Consider the following 22983-nt stretch of genomic DNA (forward strand, 5'->3'; position numbering starts at 1 on the left):
TAGATTAAGTCGAAGAAGTAGGAACTAACCCACTAAAACCAATTTACTGCCGCGGAGGCATTGAGACTCCCAGCGGGCAGAGAAGCGGACTGCCATCTCTTCGGGGCAGAGCAGCTGGTGGGGTCGAACTGCGCACTTTTATAGTAGCCACTCAGACTCCTTCAGGACTGATGGATGGTAGCCTAAACTTACCCACACCCGTGGGGAGACGTCTTTGAAGACTTGCGGGTCACAGATGCGGGCTGCAACTGCAGTGGCACGTTCTCCCTTTGTTTTCTGAGAAGCAACCCTTTGAAGACAGGGTTCATTTCTCCCAAGATTTGATTTATGGAATAGTTTTTCCGTTTAACAACACGGAGCTAACTGCACACCATCATACCATGCCTTTATAGAAGCCAGCAGTGGGCGCTTGGCTTTTGGGGTGTTGATTCTCATACACTGCTTTGATGTTTGTGACCCACTAAGTCACTGTTCTGAGACAGATTACCTCCGAGCTTGCTTTGTGCGTGATTTATAATCTATGCCCAGTTGCTTCTGGGTCTTTAAAAAATTTTTGATGTGGAGCCCTGAGAGTGGCAGCATTTAGCATTGTTTGAAGCCAAGGGAACAGAAACACCCCCGCTCCCATAAGTGAGAGAGAGGTAGTGGTTGGGGCTTGCTTACTCTGTAAAGTCAGTAGGTTCCTTTGTGGGATGTTAGAATTAAAGAAGGACTTTATCTTCCGAAAGCCACCATTTTTGGTGAGATGAAAAGACTGGAGAACAGTCATGGGAGAGAGATTAACCTCAGACCATGATTCTAGAGCAGGGTCGAGGCCTAGAACCCTATACCCAGAGTATCAGAGGGAAGGTTTCAGCTCATTATAGTAGTGCACCTGCTTTGAGGGCCTGGGTTCTGCCAGAGAAATGCTAACTGAGGTGCAGCACCTTCCAGCCATTGATACCTTGTCAACCACGTGAAAGGTTGGATAGGGTGGACTTCCCATCAGCCATAGCCGCATATACAGCTGGTTGGGGACTAGTTTCCCCCTTTCTCCCACTCTCTTGTAACTTGTGCTTGCTTGTTTCTGGTTTGTCTTGTATTACTTTAATTTGGGTCCATCGTCTTTATTCACAGTGCAACAGGTTGTAGGGTTTCTAGAACTTTTGGATTCATGAGTATTTGCATGTAAGCTCATTTGAGTTTAAAATAGGCAAGCATGGCAGGTATTATGAATCCCTGTTATCCCCAAAGAGGAATTCTAGTGGATAGAAAGAAAATAAATCTGTTTAATATCATCCATCTGTAGGCAAGTTAGAAACGTATTATTCTATTGCTATTTGAATGGTACCTGATCACTTTCTATAGTGTTTGGTTTGGGGCCTATTGGAGCATCCCAAATCTCTTAGAAGTGTTTGATTTACAGATAACTTGATCAACCACCATGAATAGTTACTAAGGGGTACTCTTGATCTCCTAAGTTAATAAAACTTAATGGAGCATTGTTTTTAGATAGCTAAGAAGTGGTATTAAAAACCATACCAAGTTTGATTTTTGCCTTAGGAAGGTGAAAGTGGATATACTGAAATACCACCAAAAAACAAACCTCTTTTGTTCTTTGTAATTATTATTATTATTTTTTAAATTATTTTATTGGGGGCTCGTACAATTCTTATCACGTCCATGCATACATCCATTGTGTCAAGCACATGTGTACAAAACATTTGCCTTCTACTTTAGCCTTTAATATCAGTTGCTCATTTTCCCCCTCCCTTCTCTTTGTAATTATTTAAGTCATCTTGAAGTAATCCAGAATTTATGCTTATAAAGATGCGTGTCTGCTTCTTCAATGTTTGTATTTTTTGTTCATTTTTTAGAAAGCTAACAAAGAGAAGCTAAAGTCAAAGAAGATTGAAGAGTCAGTAGAAGTGGAGGAAACAGTTTCCCCCAAAGCTAAAAAAGTGAAAAAGAAAGCTGAGCCTGCAGAAGTTGAAGTGAATTCTCCTAAGTCTAAAAAGGTGAAAAAGAAAGAGGCACAGTCCCAAGATGATGTGACTTCTCCTAAAACCAGAAGTGTGAAGAAGAAAAAGGAACCCACTGAAAATCCAGTTGTTTCTCCCAAAACAAAAAAATCAATAAAGAACGAGGAGTTTTCTGAAGAAGAAGAGGTGGAAGCGCCTAAGCCCAAGAAGATGAAGAAAGAAAAGGAAATGAATGGAGACATCGGAGAGAAAAGACCCCAGCTGAAGAACGGACTTGGACCCTCCTCTAACGGCAAGGAGTCTGCCAGCGAAGAAAGCAGCAGTGAGTTAGAACAGGTAACGTTTGATTTTAGTAGCTAGCAGGTATTTTTCACTTTTGTAATCCCTACCCATTCTGTTTCATAAGTAGTAGGAAATACGTTCTGTCAGCATTTGCAAAGGGACCCTGATGTTCCAGGGTGAGAATTTAATTGCATAGTTTCAGAATGCCTCCTTTGTAAAGAAGTGGATCTGTTAAAAGCTTGTGGTAAATCCTCTCTCTGCGCTTTGCTTCCTTGTGAATCAACAGAGATGCAGGGCATGAACGGGGCCCATCTTCCTGGCTTTACCACGATATGACATGATGGGGAGAGAGTCCATGAAAAAGGCTATTTGCTGGATTGCAGAACTACTTTTGTCCAAACCATTAAAACCTGAGTTGGAACAGGATGAGTAAACTTCATTCCAACTTGGAGGCTAATTCTATTACTTTTCAGAAATTCAGTCATCAACCAAAAATAATCCTAATAAACAATTTTCTATTCTAAGAACTAATTTTCTACTTGCTGTAAATCTGATTGGCATTTTACAATTTCCTCTCTGATTATATTTGCACATTGCCACCCCCTCTTAGGGTCCCCCCCCAAAAAAAAAACAACCTGCTTCATTAAGTACTTTGGAGGTACCAAGGTAAACAACCTGGTAATTTTTGTGCTTGCTTTTGTATACAGCTGAGGAGCCCTGGTGGCCCCGTAGTTAGCACTCAGCTGCTACCCGAAAGGGCTTACCAGCCGCTTGGCAGGAGAAAGATGTGGCAGTCTGCTTCTGTAAAGGTCGATTGCCCCGAAATGCCACTGAGGCAGTTTTCCTGTCTTAGACTTTGCTGTCCTTGGAAAAGGGGCCAAGGGATGTGGTGTGTTTTGGTTTGTTTTCTTTTGTAATTTAAAAATCTGAATTGTATCCTGCATTTTCCACTTTTACGTAGCATTTTCCTTATTATTAGTAAGGTTCTTAATAGTTATGTACCGTAATCCTTCAAAGCCATGTGTAGAAATTTGGCTATTTAATTTCTCCCCTGTTGGGCACTCCAGTTTTCCATTGTTAGAGCGCACTATCATGACCATTTTTGTGCATAAATGTTTGTTCCCTGTAGACCACTCGGAGAGGCTCTACTATAGAAAGGGAGCTAATGACGGTGGCTGTGGCATAGTTCTTAGTTGGGACGGAACTACTTTTGTCCGCCCGACATAATGTATATGTGCTATTTATTTGCTGCAGGTTTTTTCTTTTGTTAGGTTTCATAGGTTATTCTATTTTCTTTTCTGATCTTGATTTATCAAGGCTTTTGTGTCTTTTTGGTTGATTTGAAAATTAATATATCTAGAAGGGATTTTTTTTAGAATTGGTTTTTTTCACCTGTACCTTAGACTTCTCTGTAGTTATTAACTTGTAGGGGCAAAGTGGTCGAGATCTTATTACTAATGTTCTGACCTTTTACTTGATAGGAAGTACCAGTAGAACAAAAAGAAGGCGCCTTCTCTAATTTTCCCATATCTGAAGCGACCATTAAACTGCTCAAAGGTAATATTCTTGAAAGTACAATATCTGTAGTTAATTTTGATGCGATGAACCAGGACATATTTTTAAGCAGCCATACAGTAAGCTAGGCCTACATATTCTGTATAGAACTCGTCTTTATTTATTTATTTTTAGTCTGTTTTAAGCATCTTTATTCTTACAGAAAAGACATCACGTGTGTTCAACATAGTGAGTAGATTTTGAGGTCTAGTGACTGGTGAAATGAAATGATTGATTGATGCCATGTTAGTGTTCTCTTTCCTATCTCTTCTCCGCCACTTCAAGGGTATCTCTAGGCTACTGATGCTGCCTTGAGAACTTAGCAATCTCCCTGTATGCTAGCTAGTCACAGATGCTCAACTACAAGGGCTTAGTGGCTAAGTATCTCAGCCGCTGACCTGAAGATTGGTAGTTCAAACCAACAAGCTGCTATTGACCACAACCTGTCTTGGTCGGCAGCACAGTTCAGATAGCAAAGCACCTGATTTCATTGCAACATGAGTAAGATTTTATAGCAGGTGGTTCTTAAAATGACAAATAGTTAGCATAATTTTGTGCCTGACAATTGGTCTGACTTTGTAGAACTCACTATGGCCAGAAAGTGAAATTCTTCATCTGCAGTCAGAAACATGGGCACCTTCGCTGCCTCCACTGGCTGCTGTTTCACCAATCGCTGTGTCAAATAACCAGGTTAATTTGTTCACAGCCCGTGGGGTGAACTTCCTGTTCCCTATCCAAGCGAAGACATTTCATCATGTCTACAGCGGGAAGGATTTAATTGCACAGGCACGTACAGGAACTGGGAAGACTTTCTCCTTTGCCATCCCCTTGATTGAGAAGATTCAGGGAGAGCTGCAAGACCGGAAGCGAGGCCGTGCCCCTCAGGTAACTAAAGCAGGGGCTTTTCAAGGGCTCCTATCAGCACAGGAAAAAGCCATCTCACCTGGGCTTGTCCTTTGAATCTCTTCAGGCCACCTGTCTCCTGCAGACAGATGATTCAAAAACAACCCCCTTGACCATAAATCCTGTGTTTAAATGCTGTAACCTGTCCCTGGATTGTGATCACCGCACCTGTGATATTTACCCTCATAATGCCCCCTCAAACTATTAGATGTCCCTGGAGTTGATAGATTTGGTCAAGTGTTCTTGACCATTTGGGGGAGTTTTTTATTGTAGAGAAACTGGACTATAACAGAGGCACTCACAGAGGAAGAGGTCAGGCCCCTCACCTGGATGGCGCTTGTTGGCCTCATTGGTGGAGAACTGGTGTGTGACAAACCTTCACCTCAGTGAATACCAGGAGGTCTAGGTCTGATTCTAACCATTGTTCGCCCTGGGATGCGCTGGAACAATTCAAGGGCTGCAAAAGCAGGTGGTGCCACTTTATCCCGGATCATGTACTAGAGTCCAAACATTTTTAAATGGCAGCGGTAGGGAGTGCTGCTCCCCCTCCCCCTGTAAAAGGGGGTAGTAGGCTAAATAACCTATTTCCCTGTGTTCTTACCTTTGCTGTGAGCTTCACACATGCCTTTTGTTTCTGGCTTCAAGCCCTCACTTGCTCATGGGCTTTCCAGTGTCCAGTCTTCCCCATCATGAAATTGTTCGTACTTTCATGTCCCTGGTACCTCACGCATTAGGACGGGGTAGATGTTCAGTGTCTGTTGGATGAATGCATGAGATTGTAAAGAGGTTACGACGGTCTTAATAGAACCTGACTGACTGTGTTTGAATCTCGGCTCTACCTCTTCATAGCTGTGTATTTATTTATTTATTTAGGTAAGTTATTTATCCTCTCATACCCACCCTGAAAGGTTTTTATGATAAATTTTTTTAGTACTGTCTATTTTATTAAGAGAATTCTTCCGGTTTTTCCAGACCAGGCATTAGCAGTTGTCAGTGTTACTTTTAGGGCATGTTGCTCTTTTCTTGGTGTGCTGTTTTTTAGGGACCAGCATGAAACACCTAGTTTTTCCCAGGGGGCTCCAGCCCACCTTCAGCAGCACCATGCCTTTAGGTGCCTGACTTCTTTAGGTGCCTGGTAGGTTACAGGCTTTTCTGGGTAGGTTTGTTGGAAATCATATTAAATGCATGGTGCTTCCAGACACGCACGGCACATAGTAGCTGTTATACTTGGGGATGCTAGTAAGCATCAGTGGGCCTTCTGTTTAGTTACAAATGTTCTTTAAAAACCCAGATACCACACGGTGCTATGGATTTTCCCTTTCAGGTGCTGGTTCTTGCTCCGACAAGGGAGTTGGCAAATCAAGTGAGCAGAGACTTCAGCGACATCACAAGAAAGCTGGCCGTGGCCTGTTTCTACGGTGGAACTCCCTATGGAGGTCAATGTGAGTAAATCCCAAGTGAGGGAAGGCAGATGCCTCCATTGTCAGAGCGCGTCAGTTTTTTTCAGTAGCCTAAGTTTTCTTTTTCTGCGCTTAGCTATAGGAGGTTGATAAACCGGCCCCTCAGGGTGCTGTGAGGGAAAGGCATGTAAAGGGCCTAGTATCCCAAGAGTTCAGTGATGCACCCTTCAAAGACGCATTGTTATCTTACTTGTATTAAGCCCCACTTTCCTGACAGCCCAAGCTCATCCACACCTGTACTTTCTTGGGGAGTCTCTCGGTTACTCACTGAGAGGCTAGTGCTTCTCCACCTAGTTTGTTGGGCTTTGTTTATATAAAAGCCATCTTAGAATACTTGCCCTTCCATCCCGACCCCTCCTCTATATCTGCTCACTTTTCCCAGAAAGTTTCTAATTTCCCTTTGGGAAATCTCGACAGTTTTCCCCAGCCAAGGAAGGCACTGTTTGCTGCTGCTGTCGCTTCCCAGTGTATTTTTCTCTGATTGAACTTAAGGCACAGCATTGTCATTTCTGACATGTGTCCCCACTAGATTTGATGCCCACTGAACCTCTGTGTCTTAACTTGGGCATTGGTCTTGCACTGCTAGTTTTTTGGTTTTTTTTAATTTAAAAAAAAAACCATTTTATTAGGGGCTCATACAACTGTTATCGCAATCCATACACACATCAGTTGTGTAAAGCGCATTTGTACATCATTCTCAAAACATTTTCTCTCCACTTAAACCCCCGACATTAGGTCTTCATTTTGCTAGTTGTTTTTTAAATATCCGTGGGGCCAAAAATGCATTTAATTTGTACCCAAGGCTAATAAAAAAATTACTATTTAAAACCCAGCAAATCTTAACCATTGGTGTTCTTCATAGTGGACCGCATGCGGAATGGGATTGACATTCTGGTGGGGACGCCGGGTCGTATCAAAGACCACCTACAGAATGGCAAGCTAGACCTCACCAAACTGAAGCATGTTGTCCTGGATGAAGTGGACCAGATGTTGGATATGGGTTTTGCTGATCAAGTGGAAGAGATTTTATGTGTGGCGTACAAGAAAGGTAAAGTTCAACTCGAGGAACTAGGAAGGAAGGGTAGGGTAGTTTTCTGACAGTTAGCCTCAGGCAACAGAGAGGGACTTTGTATTCAGGAAAGCAAGAATTAATGAAAAATCGCCTCATAATTACAGTGGGGGGAAGATTAAGAAAGGAAAATAAAACATTCTATGTTTTCATCAGCTTACTGTATGTACTCTTGTGTATTTTTCCAAAAGGATTCCTCCAGCTTATCCTGCTATTTGCACGATCCGGGAATGCATTCCCACTCAAGCAGATAAAAAAATGGGAGGAGGAGCTTTTTGATAACTGAATAATGATTAGATTGGAATTCTAAGATCACAAAATATTGAAGAAAGGCGGGGCCATATCGAGTCTGTTCTGGAGTTTATGACTGGCATTTGCTGGGGGATACGTCCTGGTTAGAAGCCCTGGTGGTGGTGCCGATGGCACATTGGGCTGCTCTAAGGGCGAGCTCCTGGGGCATTCCTCCTGAGCCTGCATAGGGTCCTGCTGAGTCAGAATGGACTCGGCAGTAATTTTAGAAAATATATTGGTTGGTTACAGGACTTAATGAACTGGTGGTAATTCTCAGGGAACAGGCTTCCCTTGTGGTTCACCAAGGCCATTGGTCAGGAAGCTATACATTTTAAACACCGTTGGGATTTTAGGACCTATTTGGCAATATTCTTCTGTTTGCCCAATGGGAAAATTGTGTCTCTCACTTAGAGTCCTCGCTGCCTGGCTCCAAGCCTGGCCTCCAGCAGCTGCTGTGGGCAGGATGGACCCAGGCACCGAGGAAATAATATGTAGACTTGCGTGGGTTACTCATGTTACCTTTTTTTTCCCCTCTAAGATTCGGAAGACAATCCCCAAACATTGCTTTTTTCGGCAACTTGCCCTCATTGGGTATTTAATGTTGCTAAGAAATACATGAAACCTACATATGAGCAGGTGGACCTGATTGGTAAAAAGACTCAGAAAACGGCAATAACTGTGGAGGTAAATGATTCATTTAGTTGCTGGAACTAGTAACAAGCTATTTTTTACTGTCTGCTAATATTAAGCTTTGAAAGTACAAACTTTTCCAGGTTAATATGAAATCCACATGAAAAGCCTAATAAAGATGCATTTCAAGTTGTATATATTACCTGTTTTCTGAATTGCTACTCGGGTAGTCTGATAATTTCAGAGTCTTAATATCTGAATTACGTAAAAGTTACACTAAAAGTATAAGCACTAGGGGGCAGCAGAGAACTTCATGTTGAAAACGCTTCATCTTCAGGTCTGCTACATACAGGTCCTGGAGGATGAGGAGGGGAAAGGGCAACATAAAGTTTCCTGTTACTTTGTTTCCATTAGCAGTCTAGGAAACAGTAGTCGTATTCTTTGTTTCCCTGGCTGTCAGAAACTAGATAAGCCAAATGTTCTGTGGAGACAGGAGGAGGTGTAGAAGGACAAATCATGTTACTCTCTGCTTCAATGGCTTAATTCTTTTTCCTCTGAACAGTGGTGGCACGAGTCCGCTACACTTGAGTGTCCAGTGCCAAAGATATGAGTAGACCGCTAGTGTTGAGCAGGCTCTCACAAGGCTTTACTGGTGGTTGTCTTTTCCTCTTCTCAGCATCTGGCTATCAAGTGCCACTGGACCCACCGGGCAGCAGTCATTGGGGACGTGATCCGGGTGTACAGTGGTTACCAGGGGCGCACCATCATCTTCTGTGAGACCAAGAAGGAGGCCCAGGAACTGTCGCAGAACACATCCATGAAGCAGGTGGGTTCTTCCCTTCGTGCCCTCAGAACTGGCTGTGATCAACAAATTGTCACCCGAGCATATTTGCCTTGGGTGGTTTTTCTTTCACGCAGTCATTTCAGTATAATTTTGATTGGAACTAGGGGGACTCCTGCTTAATCGTCAGAGTGTCCATGTGAGAACTCATCAAATCTGCCCATCTCATCCTACAGATTAGGAAAAGGGTGGCGTAGATCCCAGCTTACCAAGACCGCAGATGTCTTGTATTTAACATTGGTCTGCTGCAGAGCTGGCTAAACACTACAAAAAACCAAACTCGGTGCCATTGAGTCCATTTCAGCTCCTAGTGGCCCTTAAGGACAGGGGTTTCAGAGACTGAAACGCTTGTTGGGCGTAGAAAGCCTCCTCTTTCTCTCTCGGAGTGGCTGGGGGTTTTCCAGCTGCTGACCTGTGGTTAACAACGCAGCGGCCCCTATGCCACCGGTGCCTCTCCAGGGATACGGCTGCTCCTTTTAGGGAATGAGGATCTGAAAACGGGTTTGAAGTGGGTGCATTTTAGTTCCTTGGTCCAGTGGGTGCATTACCAGATTGTGAGCGTCTTCTGAAGGCCTAACTATGTTCCCTGTAATGTTGGGTCTGGTATTCTGATGCTGCTTTCTCTCTTTGGCAGGATGCCCAGTCATTGCACGGAGATATTCCACAGAAGCAAAGGGAGATCACCTTGAAAGGTTTTCGAAATGGTGATTTTGGTGTTTTGGTGGCAACCAATGTTGCTGCACGTGGGTTAGATATCCCTGAGGTTGATCTGGTCATACAAAGCTCTCCACCAAAGGTGTGTGTTTTATACTTTTGTTTCTTGTGAATAGTAATGGCAAAATAGATGTCTTATCATGTCCTACTCACTGCTGCCAAGTGAATCGTGACTCATAGCGACACTACAGGACAGGGTAGAACTGCCCCTGTGGGTTTCCGAGACTGGAATTCTTTATGGGAGTAGAGAGTCTCGTTTATCTCCCATGGAGAGCTGGTGGTTTCAAACCACAGTATGCTACCAGAGCGCCTCAACTTTTCATAGCAGTAACGACTAGTTCTGGAATGCCATGTGTGACCTCACTGATAAACAAAGACTAGAAAGGGCAAGTGTAGTTGTGCGTGACAGATTATCGTGCTTGCCTTCAGTAAGTTGCCCACCTACTACTGTAACAAGCTGAACTGGCAAAAGTGGTAGAGGAAATATGTAGCTGCTGAGGTTTCGTATGTACAACCAAACCCCCCTGAAGGAATTTGATTCCTTGGTTTGTACATTTGGGGATTGTGGTTTAATGACATAGCTCAGTTAATTAGTCTAATAGCCTGTTTAGAGCTTTCTGCTCTCCCTCCAGCTTTATATCATAGTGCCTGGGGGTCTCCAAAGCTTGCACGTGGCCATCCAAGGCATAGGGGGTCTTCAAAGCTTCCACATGGCCATCCAAGGCATAGTGGGTTTGTATTCTTGTGGAGCAATAGAGGAAAGAGACCAGGACGAGGTTGTATGGCTGTTGGTATCCTTTGCCACGAGACCAGAAGAACTAGAAACCATTATTGAATATCTTGAGCAAAAATTTCATGTTACTCATGGGGGGACAGAATTTTAAATTTTCATGGACTTTCTGGAGTGTGGATGAACCCCTGAAACTAGTACCCCGAGATCAATTTTAACCTTAAACTGGAAATAGCCCCCGAAGTCCTCTTAAAACTGAACAATAATTTGACTTAACTAGTTTTAAAAAGGCCAACCTTGAGCATTAGCAACCTAGATGGGATCAAATTGACAGTAGAACCTTGAAAGATTAGGTAAGACCCTTAAAGGTGAATTTATGCTAATTAGGTAGGAGGACTCAGGAGAGCAGCTTAAGAATGGTTCAGTGTCACTAAATTGTGCATGTTCAGATGGTTGAATTGGTGTGCTTTTCTGTGTATCATCTCACCACCAGCCACGATATAAGTAAAACTTAGGAAAAGAAAAATGATCCGGTTATGAGGCCTTCCCCTCAGAACTAACAGTTGAATGGAGGTGTTGGAAAGTTACTTTTGGATCAAGGCAAGTCCTGGAGGGCTGTACATGTTGAGACTTAATATAAAAATGTAAAATACCTCATTGATGCCTTATTATGTTGATAACATTGACATGTCAGTTACATACATGGCTGTCTTGGAGTAGCACTGCTAAAAACTATGTAGAGACCACTGTTATAGAGAATTCTGCAAAATTATTTATCATAGTTCTTTAAACTCTTTTTGTTTGTTTGTTCTTTAAACTCTTAAAGATACGAATACTCCCCCTTCAGGTCCATAATCACGAATTAGCAGAGTAGACCGCTCGGGCTTGTCTTGTCCTCATTGTCCCGTGCACATTTTGCTTCCATAGGATGTGGAGTCCTACATTCATCGTTCTGGGCGCACGGGCAGAGCTGGGAGGACAGGAGTTTGTATCTGTTTTTATCAGTACAAGGAAGAATATCAGCTGGTACAAGTGGAACAGAAAGCGGTAAACTGCCTTAGCTTTCATTCACATGTTGAGTTCTAAAGTCAAACCTTTATTTGGTTTCTGTTACATCTTTAGTTTTTATTCCTAGCATGTAGCAGTGTCTGAAAGTGTGTTAAAAATACAAAAGAAATGCTTCATATCTATAAATCAGTGGGGGAGAAGCAATTTAAGCGTATAGATGAATTCCAAATAATTTATGTTTATGTTGTCTCCAGATGTAGCTTGGCTCTCCACTGCTCCCCTCCCTCCATGCTATATAGGCTTGCTCGTACAGTGTCGTACGGGGTGGGGTTTGAGAAACGAGTATATTCTCCTTAGCCAGGTCATAGCCATTCTGTACAACACTGGAACCCGGCCCGATTCTGGCCTATCCTTACGGGCAGTTACGTGTGAGCCCATTGTTGTAGCCACTGTGTCAATCCATCTTCAGGGTCTTCCTCTATTTTGCTGACCCTCTACCTAGCATAATATCTTTTTCCAGGGACTGGTTTTTCCTGATACCAGGTCCAAAGTACTTGACATGAAGCCTTAGCTTTCATGCGTCTAAAAAGCATTCTGATAACACGTCCAAGACACAGATCTGTTTGTTCTGCTGGCCGTCCATGCAATTTTCGTTATTCTTCGTCCCCATAATTCAAATGCATCAATTCTTTTCCAGCTTTCTTATTGATTGCTCAGTTTTCACGTACAGGTGAGATAATTGAAAATGCTATGGCTTGAATCCAGGTGCACCTTAGCCCTCCGAGAAACATCTTTTCACACATTGAAGAGGTCATGTGCACCAGATTTACCCAATGCAGCATGCTGCTTGATTATAAAACTGCTTCTGTGAGCATTGATTGTGGATTCAAGTAAAATGAAATCCTTGACAAGCATGATATTTATAAGTATTGTGAAATTCCACATTTTCCACCACATCAGATTCTGCTTCTAGCTATGATGTCATCTCTCACCCAACCCCATCACAATACCCGACAGGAGCAAAGTATTCAGTAAGCACGGTCTTCATTAGCACACAAGCATAATCTGTAGTGAACAATTCCATGTTGTTTTCACCACATCTTTTCTTACCTTGTTTATTGGATAATCCATCCCTGCCCATAAATCTAGTGTAACCTTGCAAAGCTAATCAAGACAACCTCAAATTGAAGGGTGTGGTACAAAATGCCTGACCAGAACTTCTTAAAACTGACGGTTATGAAAAACAAGGAAAGACAAGCTGCCCTAGCCAAACAGAGCTTAAGGTGTCAGAATGATGACATGTGCTATGGTGGGCATGGATGTAATCTTCAGATCCTGGAACTGCAGAAGACATTAGTGGGTATACTAGTAAGGTCTACTGTGTGGTCATTAATAGTGTTGGTTTCTCAATTGTGACCAGTGCACTGTAGTAGTGTAAAATGTTAGAATCCCTGTTATGTTTTACAACTTTTCTGTAAATGTAAAGTTCTAAAATTGAAAGTTAAGCAGATTCATTTGGTAGAGAGCAAAAAGATTCAATGGACTACTAATCTCAAGGGAAATTATACATTAAAGTGTTTCATTTTTTTGTAGGGAATTAAATTTAAACGAATAGGTGTGCCGTCTGCAACAGAAATCATAAAAGCTTCCAGCAAAGATGCCATCAGGTAGGTCCCTGCCACCTGTTTTGAGGGCCTTTTCTTTGTGCAGTACTTGTGAGGCTTGAGCTTTTAAATTTTATGGTTTTTTAAGACACTGTATAGCTTGTTATAAAACCATTCCAGTTTTGCTGAAGTATAACTTTAAACAGTGAAGATCCTCTTTTCTGCTTATCCTTGCCCAATTCTCTTCTCTGCCAGAGCAGCTATTAATAGTCTGGTGATATATCTTAGACATTTTAAGGAATAAGGAGACCTGGTGGCACTGCAGGTTAGGCATTTATCTGCTAACCACAAAGTCAATGGATCAAACCCACCAGCCACTCTGAAGGAGAAAGAGGAGGCTGTCTGTTTCCCTAACAATTTACAATCTCAGAGAAATAGAAAGCTTTATAGCAGTGGTTCTCAACCTTCCTAATACCATGACCCTTTAATACGGTTCCTCATGTTGTGGTGACCCGCCCCAACCATAAAATTGTTTTCATTGCTACTTCATAACTAATTTTGCTACTGTTATGAATTGTGCGACCCCCAAAGGGGTCACGACACACAGGTTGAGAACCACTGGTCTAGGGGGACTGCAAAAGCAGATGCCTACACTTTATCCTGGGTTATGGGCTGTAGTATAAATTGGTCATTGCCAGGGGGCAGCAGAGTAACTTTTCTGAAAAAGGGGGTGGTAGGCCGAATAAATTTGGGAGGCTCACTAGGAATCAGAATGGACTCAATGGTAGTGTGCGCCTTTCTTTGATAAGATGTGGGTGCTTCTCGCCTAGAGGTTGGATAGGTTGGACCACACATTAATTTCAGATTTCACTACTCCTGACCCCCACTTGATAGAAATGCGCATTGATCATTTCCTTAAATTCTAATTTCCTAGTGTGTAGTAAACAGCTACATGATCAGGATGAAGTTAATAGTCGTTTCCATGGGAACATAACTGACACTGGAGCAAGATGTGTCGTGGTTCTAAGATGCTGTCTGTCCGACAAACAGAAGGGTTACTGACCTGGTTAGCAACCCTAACACGTGCCCTGCAGCTTCCAAGGATCTTGTAAGGCTTCCACACACAGCTCTTCTCTTCTCTCTCTGTTTCTTTTTTTTTTAATCGCTTTATTAAGGGCTCATACAACTCTTATCACAATCCATAATACATCAATTGTGTCAAGCACATTTGTACATTCATTGACCTCATCATTCTCAAAACATTTGCTCTCCACCAAAGCTCCTGGCATCAGCTCCTTATTTTTTCTCCTCCCTCATGAACTCTTAATAATTTGTAAATTACTGTTTTGTCAATTCTTGCCCTGTCTGACGTCTCCCTTCATCCACTTTTAACTACTGAATTTGTTGGGGGCTTTTCACAATTACGGTTACCCTGGTGGCACAGTGGTCCATCTGTAAGGTCAGCAGCTTGAAACCACCGGCTGCTCCAAGGGAGAAAGATGGGGCTTTCTGTTTCTGTCAACAGTTAGTCTCGGAAACTCACAGGGTCCTGTACGCAATGCCGGCCAGTCTGCTGACGCGTGGCGACCCCTGCGCATTTTTGAGGCTGAAACTTTATGGGAGTAGTCTCTCTACCACAGAGCTGCTGCTGGTTTTGAGTTGCTGACCATGCTTTGACTCAGCATCAACTCGATGGCAGTTATTTTGGTGTTTCCTTGGGTTACTTACCCACTGCCATTCAATCGACCCGACTCATAGCAGCCCTATAGGACAGAGTGGAACTGATATTTAGGGTTCCCAAAGCTCTCAGTCTTTGCAGGAGCAGAAAGCCACCTGGGTTCCTTGGAACACCTGGTGGGCTCGAACTGCAAACTTTATGGTTAGCAGCCCAAAAGGTCATCATTACGCCACCAGGGCCCCATTCCTATTACAGATATGTGAAATGCTTGTTTTAAAGTGGGAAGGAAGGGCCTTGGCTTACATTACATGGGGTGTAGGCACGGGGGTGGCAGGCCCAGGCGGCATGGGGGCCCAAGTAGCTGTGGTCATATTCCCTAGGGGCCAACTTCTCTTCACTGTTGGCAACAAGAACGGTGAGATCCAGTGGCACGTGGAGCAGCAGGCACTGCCTTGGTGCACACCGGCTGGGCACCCTTGAAGACGGGTGTTTAAGTTTGCGGTGTCCAGGGGACAGAGTGCAGCTGCATGGGCTAGCAGTCCGTCGTCATCACCCTGGAATGCAACCGCTTCCTCATGCAGTTCAGTGTGCCCAGTAATTTCTGTTCCTTCTACAACATTCTGAAGACCTGCTGGGGCCACACCCTGGCGCGTGCCATGATCAGCGAGTGGGTGCCGGAGACCTTGGTTGTGCAGTACTTGCAATTTTATGGTTACCTGGCACAGCAGCAGCCCCCGATGCAGGACCACATGCAGACAGGCACCTACCAGCACGTCATCCTACAGAACCACGCTGACTCTAAGGCCAAGATCATTCTCGTCGTCGGTTGGGACTCTGGGATCTTTCCAGTTGTCACTGCCTGAGCTGGAGTGTAGTAGATCTACACGGTGGAGGCCAGCACCATGGCCCAGCGCATAGAGGTCGTGGTGAAGAGCAGCAACCTCCTCTCAGAAGCCCAGGTCTGAGTGTTCTTCAGTGAGCTTGTGCTAGCATGCTAGACCACTCCCTCTAGACCACGAAGGACCTGAGGCTCGGCAGAAACACGTTTCCGCAATTGGTACCCACCTCGTAATTCTGTCACATATGGAGCAGTTAGTTAACCCAGCCCAACTTCTGATACTAGCCATCCTTCCATGGAGTGGACCTGTCAGTCCTCTGAGGTGCCATTGTGGACACATTGACATTGATCCCGATGGCCAAGTCTATCAAGTACACAGTGAATTCTTAGAAGCAAAAGGAGATTTGCATGAGGTAGAAATCCCATTCAAATTCCACATGCTGCATTCAAGGCTGGTTTATGGTCTGGCTTTCTGGTTTGATGTTGCTTTCATCAGCTCCGTGACTGTTAGCTGTTCACGGCACCAATGGAGTCCCGGACCCACTGGTACCAGGTAGGGTGTCTGTTCCACTCACCACTCTCCCCCAAGGCCAGGGACACACTCAGAACATGTCTGCCTATTACCAATGGAAGACAGCTATGACAGCAGTATGGTGGCCCAGGCAAATCAGATGGGCTCCAGATCCAGCCCCCACCTGGCTTCCTCGCGTCTCCCTCAGGGAACATGTGCAACGTGGGCAGTACCTACAATCTCAGCGAGGGGATGGCTATAGTTGGATGCTGATCCCCTGTGACATGAAGAATGTTTCTGCTGGTGACTCCAGCGTAGGCCACAACACTGATCCCTTAGCTGACAGACAGACTTGTCCATCAAACCCACTCTCGGATGGGCTCCATAATTACTTTGAGGTTTTTCAAGGGTCCTCTGGTGTGCCCTCTGCAGTCAGCAGCCAGTTCACCATGGGCCCCCCTCACCGTCTCGATGGCCTCACCTGTATCCATTCCCACCAACACCATTTACTATGAGGGCTAGGCCCTGAAGGCAGCACTAGGAAACCAAATGAAGACCAGTCACCGTCCTGCACCAGAGGTGGCATGGACCCCTATACTGGATAAGCCTGGATCCGTCACAACCCTAATTACTATGGAATCACACAATTTATACACATAGTGCCGCCTCTGGCCTCCCACATCTTGGCCCCAGCCCTGGCCTTATTTTACATAAGCTTATGTTCTAGGTGTCCCCTGTCCCCTCTTGCCCTGGACTTGACATCAGTGACAGCAGGCAGGTCTGGGATTGACAGCTGTGGAGCTGGCAGGGAGCAGTGGGGGAGGCAGCTGTCCTTCAACGCTACCCCCTTGCCTATCTCTGGTGGGAGGGCAGCCCTGGCCAGATGGGACCTTCCTTTAACTACCAGACCAGGCCTTTGGTTACACAATGTGCAGCTTAAAAATATATAATTATTTTTTCCCTAAGGAAAAGAACCTGTGTCAACTGAAGTCAGTTCCCTCGCCGTGAGAATGGATCCTGAGAGGGAGATGCAGACATCTCAAGGATCTGTGTTGGGAGGCCCTTTGTTTTGTTAACTGCTGTCAGGCCCTTGTAGATGCTCCAGTCTCTACTTGTATTCGGGCACCTGGTCTCTCTTCAGATAGGAAGGGGCCTTGCAGAGACACCCACCCTCTTCAGAAAGGAAAAAAAGAAGAAGAAAGTCAAAACAAGAATGTAAACATGAAAACAGTTGCGAGAGTCCATGATCAAAAGAACTGGATATTGACATAGTCAGTAGCACTAGAAAGTTCTACAATTGAAAGGCCCTTTAATAATGCTTTTAAGATTTCTCTTAGGACGAGATACTTTCAGTATTGTGCCGACAGAGGTCCCTAGGACACCAACTATGAAAAATATGGGGGCTAGAAGGCCAGAAGGGATGAGGTGCTGGGGGTGTATTAGAGGCTCGCTCTTGTAGTGGACGGAAATTTATGAACAGTCTCATAAAGGTTGCTATAGTTTACCTTGCTTTTTGGAACCTTTTAATTTCAAAATGGAAATAGTTGTGATAGTCTCTGATTCAAAACCTATAGCACACGCATATAATGGAAAACCGCAGAACACTGAAAGCTGTTAAAAAGAAAATGTAACTATGTCACGTGAGACAATTATATTGGTATGTATACTGAAAGCCTACATCTATAAGTAGAATAAGTGTGTGATAAGTGTGAGGGGACCTTAAAATGTTTGTGGGGAAATTCCTTCATCTTTTCATTCAATTTTCCAGGAACTTTTTGTAGTGCCCTTATGATTTTTAAAAATTGTGTTACACCACATATGGATGTGTGGTATAAATTAGAATTAAAAACGAATTTAAGAATGTTATAAGCCTTTCATTGACATGAGGTGATGGTTACCTAATGAAAGTTTGAGAAAAGTTAGTGATTTCTTGCGCAGCCTGTTTTCTTGGAATTGAAGCTTGCCCTCTTTTCCCATTCTGTTTCTAACGTGCTGAATCACACCGTAGGTATTTGGATTCGGTGCCTCCTACCGCCATCAGTCACTTCAAGCAGTCGGCTGAGAAACTGATAGAGGAGAAAGGCGCTGTAGAAGCCCTGGCAGCTGCCCTGGCCCATATCTCAGGTGCCACAGCGGTAGACCAGCGCTCCATGCTCAACTCGGATGCGGTAAGGCTTCTTGTCAAATTCCTGACAGTTTAGTTGGAGTTTGAGCAAGAATTTGAAAGAGTTCTATTTTAACTTTCTTATGACAGTAGGAAGGTGTATTGAATGTATATTTCCATGTTTAACCACACACCTATGCACATAATTCCAGAGAAAGATAGATTAATTACCAGGGACGGACTGAGTGGAGGGTGGAATGAAAGTGTCCCCCTTCATTTTACTTAACCTGTGGGTGTGTACGTGTGTGTATAGGTATGCATGCTTTCTGGAAGAACTTGTCTTAAAAATATGAGGGGAAGTGTTCATTGATTAGGTTTATCTTTCCAACTTCAACTTTTTTTCCTTTCTTCCATAAGGGCTTTGTGACCATGATCTTGAAGTGCTCAATTGAAATGTCCAACATCAGCTATGCTTGGAAAGAGCTTAAAGAGCAGCTGGGTGAAGAAATGGATTCCAAGGTGAAGGGCATGGTCTTCCTCAAAGGAAAGCTGGTAAGGCTGGGACCCCGGGTGGCACCTTGCATATTTAATTTTCTTCAAGCTTTCACCGGGTAAATTATGGAAAAAAACAAAACAAAAACAAAAACCAACAACCAGAGGAACCCCAAACTAGAACATTAACAGTGGAAGGTGCTACCTAAGGATTAGCACATTTTGCCTCTGAGTTTTTGGAGGTTGGGCTTTTCTTTTTAAATGTTCCTTGGCTTCCAACTGTTAGGCATTTAGGAGGTATAATGTAATGGCCCTGGGCTACGATTTGAACCTGGTGGGGTGTGTTTTTGGCACAAGGAGCCCTAGTGGCCTGGTGAATTAAGCACTGGCTAACTTCAAGGTCAGTGGTTCATACCCACCAACTGCTTTTTAGTAGGAGGGGTAAAGCTGTCTGCTTCACGAAGCTTTAGTCTGAGCAACCCTGAGGTTGAATTGGCTTCATGGCAGTTTTTTCATACATAATAACTGACCTTTTGTCATGTCACTTAATACACATTTTATCATTCCAGTCAAAGGTTGGATTAACTTTCATTTGCTTTGATTTCTAGGGTGTTTGCTTTGATGTTCCTACTGCAGCCATAACTGAAATACAGGTATCTTTTTTCCTCTTGAATTTTGAAAGCAAATGATAAACTGTGTATGATGCCAAATATAGAATAGAATGGCGAACAACAGCACTGGTGGCATTACTCAAAGACAGTTGAAAATTCAAGTTTATGTTTTTCTTCTTGTCCTTTTATCCTGTCTTCATGGTGTTGTGCCAGCCCACTTCCCCTTTTTATTTCCCTTCTGCTAAGTCAAACAAAATCTACCTCCTCTTTCTCCTGTACACTTAAATTATAAAGTTTTCCCAGAGATAGTTTAAGTTGATGAGAACTCTGTCTGGTGAGTCTGCCGTACTGCCTCCGCGGCAGTCATGCATGCCCTGTAGCAGTTAGAATGACCACGGAAGGGAGCAGTGGCGCTCCTTCTCACTGAAACGAGCTATGAAGGGCAGTGAAACTTTAGCCTAGCACTGGCCTTTTCACTTTGGTGTTTCTTTGAAGAAAAGTCCCAAATCTTGTCTTACTCAAGTCTTTTCTGAAATGCCACACTTTGACGCAAATAAAACTCTCTCAACAGGAAAAATGGCATGACTCACGGCGCTGGCAGCTCTCCGTGGCCACCGAGCAACCAGAGCTGGAAGGACCGAGGGAGGGATACCGAGGCCCCAGGGGGCCAAGGGAAGGCAATCGTGGTTTCAGGGGACAGCGGGACGGAAGCAGAGGTGGCTTCAGAGGAAAGCGGGATGGAAGCCGAGGCGGCTTCCGAGGACAGCGGTCTGGAGGAGGTGGAGGTGGAGGCGGAGGCAACCGAAATAACAGATTCCAAAGCACAGGCCAGAAGCGGAGCTTCAGTAAAGCCTTCGGGCGGTAATTTGAAATAGAGGATTTCTATGAGCTGTATTTGGCAACATGGAACTGAACTGGTGTTTTTCCTACAGCCGTAAAAGCACACAGTGCTTCTTTTGTACCATTTACTCAGGCCCCATTTCCTTCAGGAGGAGGTGCTTTGTCTACATTATTTCATCTGATCTTTATCATTTGTAACTTCACTGCTACTTCTGTATCTTCTTTGAAAAAAGGTACATGAGTTCATTATGTTTTTATTCTAGTGGGTTGTCTATGGATGACAAAATACTGTCAAGCATGTATCAGACTTTGTAAACTGACCTTTCTTTATGCTCAAAGACGTCTCTTGACTGCCCTCTAAAGTGAATGTCCAAGGGACTACAGCAACCCCAAAGACTCCGTTGGAGCAATCAAAGCTTTCTTCAATAACAAACAGTTATTTCTGTGGCTCTATAAGATGTCTTAGGAGGCAATATAGTGACCAATGTTTCAAAGCAGGATTTCAAACTTTGCTGGATCTGTGTCACACATGCCATGACATGCTCGGAGTGGAGGTGGATGATGTGTGGGAAGGGAACTGATGGAGACATAAGCCTTAAGTTTGATGTGCAATTTGATACAATTTTAAGCTTTTCAATGTAAGGGGATACCTCTTCAGTGATTTCTTACTACACAGATAGTGCATGTAGACTGGGGGACATCTGAAAATAAGTGAAAATGTATGATAAGGTATCCTTTTAATGGCCAGTACTTAATGGAACATCGTTTTTAAGTACAGTGAGCCTGGTATGACGGCCCAATTTAATTTCTCAAAAGTCTGGTTCCTGTGCCTAGAACCATGTTTGTTGTTTACATTGTTGAGAAGAGGGAAGTGGAACACCCAATGTACCCCTGGCCAGTAACTCCGGCTTAGTTCCCACGTAATATTTCTCTGGGAAGCTTTCGGGTTCCATGGTTCAGGAATTTAATGATTTGAAAGATGAGATTCTTCCCCTGTAGTTCCTAGAAATTTTGTGCTGGGAGTCTTAGGAACAAACTATAATAGAATTTCTTTATTTTAAACAAATCGAAAACAAAATCTTTCTAGGTTCTGATTTCTATCACTTAACCCAATCTTTGTATCTAACTTTGTGATAAAGGAACTCTTTATCCTTTGAGACAACATCCTTCAATTTGGATATCACTTCTATCCTCCATTCTTTTTTTCCCCTCCCCGCCCGGCCCTCTGGGCCTGCCCTACCCTCCAATCTTGATTGCATATTTCTTGCATTCTGTTCTCAGAAATTCTATGAACTTGTTCTTTGAACCACTTGTCAGTTTTTATCATTTCCACCCCTATCCCTCTTGGTCTCCCACATAGCCCATAAGAATTTAGAGGGAAAGTATTTGCTCATTCAATACAAGTACCTTGTGAATTATTATTTATTAGAATTTTTAATTTTTTTTGTACTAATACTGGGCATGCTTTAAAACAACCAAATCATTTCATGATTAGGTAGGGTGAGTACTTTTTAAAGCCAGTTAAGAGGGCCTGATACCGAACCTATAGGAATAGACATCTAAAACTTTGATGTGGATTAGCCTAGCGCCCCACCCCCGCACCCCCAAAAGGGAACAAAAGTCAAGCAAGTGTGGGGAGAGATTATAACAAGGACGTTTCCAAGGATTTCACTTGTGCACCTTAATTTTAAGAACATGGCTATAAGTGAAGCCAAAATTTCTCTGGATTCTAGAAGTCAAAGCATATTGTTTAATTCAACATTCCTCAATTTAAATGGACATGAACTAGGCTGGCAAATGTTAACATTTTTACTATTTTCTACAAAGCAAATTATTTTCCAAGCAATTGAATGAACTTTTAAAAAAATACAGTCCCTTTTTAAGTTGGAGTTACCCGCACTGTGTCCTCTACAACTGTACATAAAATGCATTGTCTTTACTGTAAAATTGACTGTTAATGTATAAAATAACAGGTTTATGCTATAAATAAAGATATTAGTATTTACTAGTTACATTTTGGGGGGTCTTGTTTTCAAAAATGAAAATAGCTTGAGATCCAAACCATGGAAATAATAGGAATGTAAAAATCCAAAAACAATAGCACATATAAAGCCAACCAAACACATTACCACAAATTCACCCCAACTCATAGTGATTACCTATTGCCCATAGGACTTCCATCACATTTTCCACTGGCAGGGTTCAGACTGCCAACCTCGCCAGTTCCGGTGAAAATACCAGATTTTTACATTTGTGGCTTTCACGTGAGAAAATAGTAATAGTAAATGACTATTTACATTTCAGAGCATTTTTCCATCCAGTGGTGGACCAGACAATAAAACTAATGTTAGGAGCCCTGGTGGCTAGTGGCTTAAGGCTGGTTACTAACTGCAAAACTAGGAGTTCGAACCCACTAAATAATAGGCAGGAGAAGGATGAGGCTTTCTGCTTCTGGGAGAATTTACAGCTTCAGAAACCAAAAGGTTTAATTCTGTGCTGTAGGCTCACTACGAATCAAAAACGACTGGATGGTAGTTTAACGCGAAGGCTAGTAGATGTTTACCTTTCAGGTTAGGGAATTAGCGCCAGTAGAGTTAGTTAATTGTGTAAACAATGTTCTGAAATATTTCCTTAAAATAGTAGACCCTTTTTTCTCCTCGAGAAATTAGCCTCCTCAGGAGAAGCTAGCTTTGAATTTACTACTGCAGAGGGTGGGGTTGGAGGTGGAGACGCCCTCATTGACCGCTTCACTTTCGTGACAACAGTTGCTATGGCGCCCATCCCTCCTCCCCATTGGTCACTTGGCAGCCGACCGAGGTTCCCCAGGCCGACTTCATTGGTTCCCTTTCGGCGGCGGCCCCG

The 22983-nt window shown here is 43.4% G+C and overlaps 1 protein-coding gene and 1 pseudogene across 1 annotated transcript; both read left to right on the plus strand.

The window, feature by feature from the left end:
• Positions 1-692: 692 nt before the first annotated feature.
• On the plus strand, positions 693-21723 carry DDX21 (DExD-box helicase 21). The gene is made up of 15 exons (XM_004701385.2): positions 693-740; positions 1857-2297; positions 3725-3800; positions 4504-4682; positions 6025-6142; positions 7023-7208; positions 8059-8204; positions 8827-8976; positions 9626-9787; positions 11363-11482; positions 13037-13110; positions 18083-18242; positions 18596-18730; positions 19279-19323; positions 19853-21723. Exons 1-15 carry the CDS (start codon positions 693-695, stop codon positions 20144-20146), a joined length of 2334 nt encoding a protein of 777 aa, XP_004701442.1. The 3' UTR covers positions 20147-21723.
• LOC123521826 lies at positions 14939-18076 on the plus strand (annotated as a pseudogene).
• Positions 21724-22983: the final 1260 nt, after the last annotated feature.

The sequence above is a fragment of the Echinops telfairi genome, unplaced genomic scaffold (genome assembly GCF_000313985.2).
Source record: "Echinops telfairi isolate 266 unplaced genomic scaffold, ASM31398v2 ScPeMD7_70;HRSCAF=299, whole genome shotgun sequence".
Lineage (NCBI taxonomy): Eukaryota > Metazoa > Chordata > Mammalia > Afrosoricida > Tenrecidae > Echinops > Echinops telfairi.

What these genes read in the sequence shown, in the direction of transcription:
- DDX21 (XM_004701385.2), top strand. Translation starts at nt 693, where the DNA reads ATGTTAGAATTAAAGAAGGACTTTATCTTCCGAAAGCCACCATTTTTG. An exon ending in TCCAGCAAAGATGCCATCAG is followed by an intron (nt 13,111 to 18,082) that starts GTAGGTCCCTGC and finishes ATCACACCGTAG; the next exon opens with GTATTTGGATTCGGTGCCTC. An exon ending in TCTTCCTCAAAGGAAAGCTG is followed by an intron (nt 18,731 to 19,278) that starts GTAAGGCTGGGA and finishes TTTGATTTCTAG; the next exon opens with GGTGTTTGCTTTGATGTTCC.